The sequence below is a fragment of the Xiphophorus maculatus genome, chromosome 10 (genome assembly GCF_002775205.1).
Source record: "Xiphophorus maculatus strain JP 163 A chromosome 10, X_maculatus-5.0-male, whole genome shotgun sequence".
Classification (NCBI taxonomy): domain Eukaryota; kingdom Metazoa; phylum Chordata; class Actinopteri; order Cyprinodontiformes; family Poeciliidae; genus Xiphophorus; species Xiphophorus maculatus.
This window is the reverse complement of record NC_036452.1, coordinates 23883622-23892127: the sequence shown is the minus strand read 5'-3', so window position 1 is coordinate 23892127 and position 8506 is coordinate 23883622. Positions and strand designations below refer to the sequence as shown.

The following is an 8506-nucleotide window of genomic DNA, read 5'->3' as shown; positions in this document are numbered from 1 at the left end:
GAAGTCGCTGCCTCTAACGGGCAACGTGCTCTCAGAGAGCAATGGAAAAGTACACTGCTCAAAAAAATAAAGGGAACACTTAAACAGGTGTTTAACACTTAAAGTGTTCCCTTTATTTTTTTTGAGCAGTATATATTTTGAACCTTTCCACATTTTGTCTCATTCCAATCAAATATGAAGGAAAACAAGTAAAACGTTATGGGTTTAACGTTGCCTGTATTTATGATAAATGTTATTTAAATGTAATTGTTGATTTCTATTAGTCAAATATTTATAGAAAATGTAATTGTTGTGGATGCTGATGTCTGTAGGCAGGAAGGATCTCCTGTAGCAGTCTACAGGTGTCAAACTCCAGTCCTCAAGGGCCACAGTCCTGCAGTTTTTAGATGTGCCACACGTACAAAACACTGGAATGAAATGGCTTAATTACCTCCTCCTTGTGTAGATCAGTTCTCCAGAGTATTAATGACCTAATTATTCTATTCAGGTGTGGTGCAGCAGAGGCACATCTAAAAGTTGCAGGACAGCGGCCCTTAAGGACTGGAGTTCGACACCCCTGTAGGGTGACTCTGAAAAAAAACAAAAAAAAAAACAGTGTAAATCAGTCTACTGCAGAGGATGCTCTGGGGGGTTTCCATAAGAGCCGTTAAGCTCTTATGACTGAATTACAGATCATATGCTTAAATTTTTTCCCGTCAGTGTGACTGACCATTTAGGGTAAAAATATTTTTTAAATGTATGATATTAAAGTAGCTGAAAAGACATCATACAATCAGTTTCTGAAAAGAAAAAAAAAATCCATTATATATATATATATATACATACAACAATAACTGGGATCAATTTGGAATCCATGTACAGGAGGAATCTATACCACTAAGTGATTTGAGATAGCATGTTGTGAATTAGCACCTACACTGAATTAGGGTCAGAGTCTCTGCATAAATAACCTGAATTTAATATATAGTTTAGTAAAAATCCCCTCTACTCTATCGAAGTTAGAATACAACCTCTTCTCATTTTATGGCAACAATTATCAGAATGTGGCCAACTGCTTAATAGCGCCCTCTGGAGTCATAATCCAGGCATGAACTGACAAACTTGGAATATTAGAAAGAACCTACTTTGTGATAGGTTTTTATGACATTGTAGTAAACAGGCTGAAATGTGGCTTTAAGTTGCAAATATAACCAGTCGATAGATCTAGAATTAAAGTTTTGCTGCAGTTATCTAACTGGTGTGTGTGTACACAAACATAGTAAATAGAAACTTAGGATCATGTGCATTTATTGCAAAGCGGATCAACCTTTAACAAAATTGTCATAGTTACAGATATTCAGGACTTGATGGAATGTTAGTTTCTTTTCTCCCAGGAATGAAATCAGGAATGACACAAGGTCCACCTCATGACCACATCCAAGGACAGCATGATGAGTAGATGGGTGGGGGAATGTGGGTCGTGTTCGTGTTCCTCATCTAAGCTACAGACGAAGACTGAGGCAAAGTGTCAGGGGTCTGAGCAGAGGGATCCTGAACAGCTCAGTAGAGCCAACTGAAGGCACAGCTTGTGTAGTTGACCAGCTCTTCTGATTTGAACCACAGGGAAATCTCAGTTTTGGCACTGTCCACTGAATCACTGCCATGGATAATGTTCCTGAGGAGAAGAAGAGGAAGAAGAAGAGGTAAATGGATGCTAAACTGTTCTAGTTAACCTGGCTAATCAAAGCATCTAATTCAGGCAGTTCTCACACATCCACACCATAGAAAGAGACTCTGGCATCAAACCACAATATTCTGGTAAGTCAGTCACTTCTCCCATTGAACTACAGCTGAAGACTGCAAATCTTTTGTGCCATTTATTTTAATGAGTTACAACATTTAATTTCCCTTTGGGATCAATAATGCATGCCTGAATATGAATTGTAGGAGACTGGTTCCGGAGCCGTGTGTCGAGGTGAATCTGACTACATCCAGCCGGAGCCTCTCAGCCTCACACACCAGCTCAGGCTCCTTCCCCACCAGAGGGGACATTCCACATCTCCATACCAGAAAACTGAATTATTCAAAATACCATTCGACTCAAAATTGATTTGTTTGCATCTGTTCAAATAGGCAGCAGTCACTCAACTCGCTGCAGGAAGTTACATAAAAGTTGTCATAAAATGATTGCATGACTGACTCAAAGGTTCATACGGAAACAAAAGATATGAAGACTTATGCTAAGTGTTATTTTTCTACTGGTTTCCCCATCAGGGAAGCAACATTTTTTAAATTGTACATTTTTTCTAGCCTACTATTGTTGTGTTGGAAATAATCCTCAGTTTTGGTCTCAACTAGAAATCACCCTGTTACTTTATAATAAAAATAAAAAATAAAAAAAAAGCTTCAATTTTTATGGTACATTTTGGGCAATGGTCTCCTTAGCATCATCCCCATTTTGTAATTTACTCACCTTTTTTCTCTAAGATTGAATCACTCATCAAATTGAATCAGATTTTGTGATTAATCAATTAGTACTTCAGTAGCTATTATGATTTATTTATTTTTACTCTTTGGCTAATTGAGTGCAGACAAACAGTTTTGATGGAACGGACCCAAACGACACTCACTTGCTGACGTCGATGCAGAAGTCTCCTCTGATGGTTCCAGGTTTGGAGTCAGCAGGGTTAGTCTCACCCAGCATGACTCTGCCAGTCTTCACCACTCCCTTTCCTTCCCACACCTGGAACATAAAGGGCAGGGATTCAGTCAGGACTGTTAACATACCAGCCTCTTCTTCTGTAAAAAAAACAAGTTGGGTTCTCACCATGGCAACCACTGGACCAGAGCTCATGTAGTTGACGAGGGAAGGAAAGAAGGGTCTGTCCTTAAGGTCAATGTAGTGCTGCATTAGAAGGTCCTCAGAGGCCTGCAGAGGACAAATGTCATTTAAAGTTTCCTGCATATGACTGACATCTCACAAAGCTGCTGTAGTTATTACATGCAAGAACCAGTTTCCCTATTCACACCGGAGAACAGATCATAAACAGATTTACAGTATGACATTATGGTTTGTCTACTTTCGTTTTATTATCGAGTTAAATGGAGGTGCACCTGCAGGTGATTTTTAAGGCAACATCTTATTTGGAGGAACACTTGCAAGTCTGACACCATTCCAACTATACGGAGATGGCAGTATCATGCTGTGTGGCTTTTTTACCAAGGAAGGAAGTGATGCACATCATGAGGAAAGAATATCATATGGAAATAATTTAGCAGCATCTAAAGCCATCAACCAGGAACCATCACTTTGGTTACCTAGTCCCTGAAGGACATCCTAAAGCCCTTAGGGGGCAGCAAACTACCCCCACCAGTTAAAAAACCTTGAAAGATTGGAGTCAAGTTGTACAATATGGAAGACAACTTCACCAAATGCTGAAGAAATGCAAACTGAACACGAACAAAGAATAAAATCTTTTTCTAAATGCATTCTGACATTTAGAAAAAGTCTTGCCTTGATTCTTTGTTTACCAAGTACTCTGTAGTTTCAGAGTACTACTAATTAAAAACTACTCTGTGAATTAGTAGTTTTTAATTTTAATTCTACTAATTAAAATTAAACCACTTTTATCATGTCAAATTTCACATTTGTTTTCAGTCAGACACATTAATTAAACCCAGACTAATAGCTACAGTTATTTTGAAAAGCTAATCCAATCTGTAAAGTACCAAAACCGTTTGTTACAGTTTGTATCTGCAGGACCCTGATCATCATGCCAAGCTTACGACTGAGCCGCTCCCCTCTCTGCAGTACCGAAATGGACATCCTGTCCCGTACAGCACACCAGGGTCAAAGTTCAACAAATTTCAACTTTGAGCTTTATTGAGCTGGTGTGCCATACTCAGCACAACACAGAACTGTTGTAGCATGGAGCAGCAGTACAAAGTGATGGATCACAATGCAGAGCAGGTGCTGCATTCATTGTAGAATCCCCTAAAACAGTCGCAGACCTGATACATCTACTGCTGCAGCCAGAGAAGCAAAATACAATTGCTACATTGTATAAACAATTAGAGAAAAATGCTTCAAATCATTTTTAAGCCACCCTTTGATCATGTACTTTTAAATTATAACACTGGAAAAAACTTGAAGATTCCTGATGTGACCGCAGCGCTGGCTGGGATCTGCGCATGAATGCGTCACGGACAGTTCTGCTAAAAAAAGGTGCCGGTGGCAGAGGGCACATCTGCTGAAAGCATGCCGTTATCCGATTACTGGAGGAATTACACATTCCTACATACATCTCATTTCTACTGTACAAAGTCCCTGGCTCATCAAACTGTAGCACCACAGATGAAAACTGACATCCATGTAAGAGATCAAACTTGGTGCAGCAAAAGGAGGCCTGCCTGGGTTAGCTGGCTCCACATACACTAGAGAGGGTCCAATAACCCAAATCCTTGTCCATACATGCTAAGAGACCTCTGCTGCTCAATCTGTTCAGTACATTACTGACTAAAGGATTTCACTTGAGCAGCTACTTTAATCCCTTAACCTCAGTCACCCAGAACTGCACTTTATTCACACCACACTGGATAAAAAAAAAAAAAAAACACCTTGCATAAGGCTGATGTAGAAATGAAACTTCCTTTATGACTACATGATCAACAGCACTCCGCTCCAGATCAGATGATTTAAAAGCTGCAGTGGGGTCCAGCCGGCTCTTTGCAGTCAGGAATAGATCAGATGGCTAATCAGTTCTCCAGAGATCTTTGCTGGTGCTCTCTACAGTCATGTGAACGTGGCTCAAAATAACAAGACTTAAGCTCTTCAGGTCTGTCCTCACCTGAAGCATCTTCATGCCAACAAGTTTGAAGCCCTTCGTCTCGAACCTCTTGATGATCTCGCCAATGATGCCGCGCTGCACACCGTCGGGCTTGATGGCAATGAAGGTACGCTCCTGCAGTTCGGCCATGGTTCTGAAACGAAGCAGCAGACAGTGTGACTCAGAGGGGGTGTGTGGCAGGGGGGGTCAGGGGGGGTCAGAACAGCTGGGGTGGACTGGAGGAACCAGCCTGGCAGTCACTCACAGCACTGGGCTGCATTTGGCACGAGGAGCTGGGGGGCCGGCTGTCGAGGGAACCGACCCCATCGAGCCGAGTAACGCTCCGCTTAGGTCAATGAGGATCAGACACCCGGACAGAACAGAACGGCAGCTACCAACAGCCACACCCACACAAGGTCACAGCTTAGGTGTTACCACTGCCAGGGGAGCTACAGACAACTTCCTGTTCATTCATCTTACAGTCTCTACAGTAAATGCTCCTTCCCCAATAATCAATCCAGTCATACAGACATAACTCTGTTATTTACAGCATTTCCAGTCAAACTGGTTAGTTCTATAGTGCAGGGGTTTCCTTGTCTAATGACACAAGATGTTAGTGCCCAGAATAAAAAGTGCTGCTCCAATTCTAAGTTGCATAAAGCACAACACACAGATTACAGAATGAAGAGAGCTACTGCTAACTATTAGCTCCACATTTGAAGCCTTGCCATGATGCCAAGAGCTCAAGTTTAATCCCCATTTGTCACTGTTCCTATTAAACACCACAGTATTATCTAAAGTGACTTTAGAGGGAACAAAGGGACTCTGACTGTTAATGTTGGTGCCAAATGTTGTACTCAACAGACCAAGATCTTAAAGCTAATAGAAAGTAGAGGGGGCATGATTCAAAATAAAGTGGTGAGAAAAATGGTACATTATAAATCAAGATATGTTTATCCAAAATTGGGCAACATCTAAAAATAAAACAGGCATTGTAAATCGTAGCAGTTATATTTACTAAATGAACTGCCATTTGATATATTTATTCCACTTTTTTTTAATATTACTGGGAAACATAAGAGATTATGAAAAGATTAAGACTGAATTGAACTGGACCTGCTAAGAGATCAGGCTCCAAATGTAACAGTAGGTAGTTCTAGTAGAAGATATTCTTAGAATTTGTACAACAATGGAGGCTAAACTCTGGTCCTGGAGGGTCGGGGTGTAGATGGGCCCTTTGTCCTGCACACTTGAATTAAGTGGCTAAACTACCTCACCAGCATGCAGTCAAGCTGGACAGAGCTCTGCTAATGAGCTTATGCTGGAGTCAGGTGTGCTGAAGCAGAGAGGTGTCTAAAAGCTGCAGGACACCAGCCCGGAGTTAGACCACTGACTGTACCCACTCTGTTCCACTCCCACATAAAATCAAAGAGACGTGATTTGAAAGACAAGTTTAGCATATAAGTGAATAGTTTCATTATGTGTTATATGCATTTTGAGTTTAGAAGATTTACATGAGGACATTCATGTGCTTTAGAATGACAATATTGGCTATAATCTACAAGGTTATTTCTAGGAGTGCATCAATTGCCGTTTTCTGGTCAATCACAGATTACAGATCTTTTAAAAAGCCTGACCTGCTCATTCATATTTTGGTCTACTGATTTTTTTATTTGTCTGAAACTAAAGTCATGGAGTTTCCAACAGTGGAATGACTATCGTTAACTGCAAACTTGACCTGGTGGGTCCATCAGTCAACCCTCTCATAGCAGTGAGAAAGAGGACAGTGGTTGATTTTTAGGCCTTTGCTAAGGAAGATAACATCATTGGAAAAGATCAGAAAGTGAGTGAGTGATCTCCCAAAATTAAGGAAACTGGCGCAGATTTATCGGTGCATCACCAGTTATTTCAGTCTTAGACAACATGTTTGGGTAGGACATCGCAAATAAAGAACCCATACTGAATATGTTTACTATATGTGGAAAACATTTCATTAAGAAATGCCAGAGTTAAACCCACAGATGTTCAACATGCAAATAGTTTTTTTCTTATTTCAATAAATCCCTTCGCTGCCCAACAAGTTTAAGTCCCATGAATCTGTATTTTTGTTTAACACTACATGATTAGAGTTAGATGGGTGATGGTTTGTATTATTCCCACAGCAATAAAATAAAAATAAAAAAATAAACACATTGATTTTTTTTTTAGGTGTGGTCTTCACGTCCCACAGTGACAGATAAATGTTCAAGTTGCTGAGATCCAGACAACCCGACAGGAAATCGGGACAGAAGTCGCATAGTGTGCCCGCAGGTTTAATGCTCTGATGGAGCAGGGTGGCGTTCAGAGCTCCAGTGAAAGAGATCATTAGTCGCAATCTGCGACTTAGTTCATGGCTACAAGCGCAAGCTACTTGTTTAGCACACAGTAAAAGATATTTAATTTCTTTCTCCTAATAAAGTTGCGTTAAAATGAATGACAGCCGTCACCACGTCAACATTCGTGATTTTCAATAGTTTCCTTCCTGTGTTGTGACGTGGACGTCACGCGGCAAAAACTGATAGGTGCGCACGGGCCTGGACTTCTGCAGCGCTGCCTGCCTGCCTGCCTGCTCAGTGCAGTGAGCTCTAAATCCGCCGGCTGCTTCGGCATTCTCCTGGACAGCTGGGCAGGCGGACACCAGCGTCATCCTCACAGGAAACGTCTCGTTATCAGATTTCTTCCAGACAGCGATGGTGGTCGCGAATTTGAACTTGCAGTAAATAAAGAAGACAGTTCCGCATAGTTTACCAGGGCAGGTCTGGGCCTTAACAGCCACATGGTCCCTTTGTTCCCACTGCCTGCAGTCAGACTCTTCTATTTTAGCGACACAGGAACCGGCTAGGAGCGCGAGCAGTCAAAAATGCATGTTTAAGATTTAAACTCGTCACAAGAGGTGCGAACTCGTTTTTAATGGCGTTATAAATAGATTTTTGAACAAAGTGCCAAAATCCTGAGAGGAAATAAGGTGAAGTCAAGCAAATTATGAAACACTTGAAAATAAGGATAAAAATTGCTAAAAAGGGATGATTTTGTAGCATTACCTCGACAGTGAAGCTCCGCTGAAGCAACCAGACAATCCGCTCTGCGCTTAATGAAAGAGAAGAACTACAGGACAGGCGCAGCTGTTTTTTATAGGAGTAGGCGGGGCTGAGGGAACGGCAAGTCTCTGGAGCCAAACTTCAGTTCTTGCTTCATAAATTACGCGATCCGATAAAGCTTTTGTGTCGGGTTAAAAGCAACATTTTGAAAATAGCCTTTAAATAGGTATGAAGCGCATTAAACTTTTCATTAAGTTTAATATTTATATTAAACTAAATAAGTCTGTATTAGACATGTTTTTTCCGTCTGGTGGAATATTCTAATCGTTAATGTCATTTATTCAATAGCCGTAAGCAGAAAATCATTGTAATTAACAGGAATAAAAGCAAGAAAATATCAGTCTGTGTGTAGTTAATACAATCTCAAACGGTTTTAAATTGTAAGAGCAATTCTTCTTTTAAAGTGGTCTATTGATATCTCTAGGTTTTCCAAAGGGTTTTCTTTTTTTTAAAATCATCATTACTGTGATTATTATTATGTGAACGTATGAAAGATGTGGCAAAGAAGGTTTGCCAAGTGTCAGCGTGCCAACCATATGTTGATTATGTTGCCCATTAAAACAT

The 8506-nt window shown here is 40.6% G+C and overlaps 1 protein-coding gene across 1 annotated transcript; it reads right to left on the bottom strand.

Moving 5' to 3' along the window:
* Window positions 1–1270: 1270 nt before the first annotated feature.
* On the bottom strand, window positions 1271–7990 carry LOC102233178 (nucleoside diphosphate kinase B-like). Its single transcript, XM_005811683.2, has 5 exons — window positions 7886–7990; window positions 4827–4959; window positions 2807–2908; window positions 2610–2722; window positions 1271–1654 (listed from the first exon to the last, which is right to left on the bottom strand). The coding sequence occupies exons 2-5, from the start codon at window positions 4953–4955 to the stop codon at window positions 1540–1542; spliced, it is 459 nt and encodes a 152-aa protein (XP_005811740.1). The 5' UTR covers window positions 4956–4959; window positions 7886–7990; the 3' UTR covers window positions 1271–1539.
* Window positions 7991–8506: the final 516 nt, after the last annotated feature.

What these genes read in the sequence shown, in the direction of transcription:
- LOC102233178 (XM_005811683.2), bottom strand. Translation starts at nt 4,955, where the DNA reads ATGGCCGAACTGCAGGAGCGTACCTTCATTGCCATCAAGCCCGACGGT. An exon ending in TTGGCATGAAGATGCTTCAG is followed by an intron (nt 2,909 to 4,826) that starts GTGAGGACAGAC and finishes TGTCCTCTGCAG; the next exon opens with GCCTCTGAGGACCTTCTAAT. An exon ending in TTCTGCATCGACGTCAGCAA is followed by an intron (nt 1,655 to 2,609) that starts GTGAGTGTCGTT and finishes TCTTCTCCTCAG; the next exon opens with GAACATTATCCATGGCAGTG.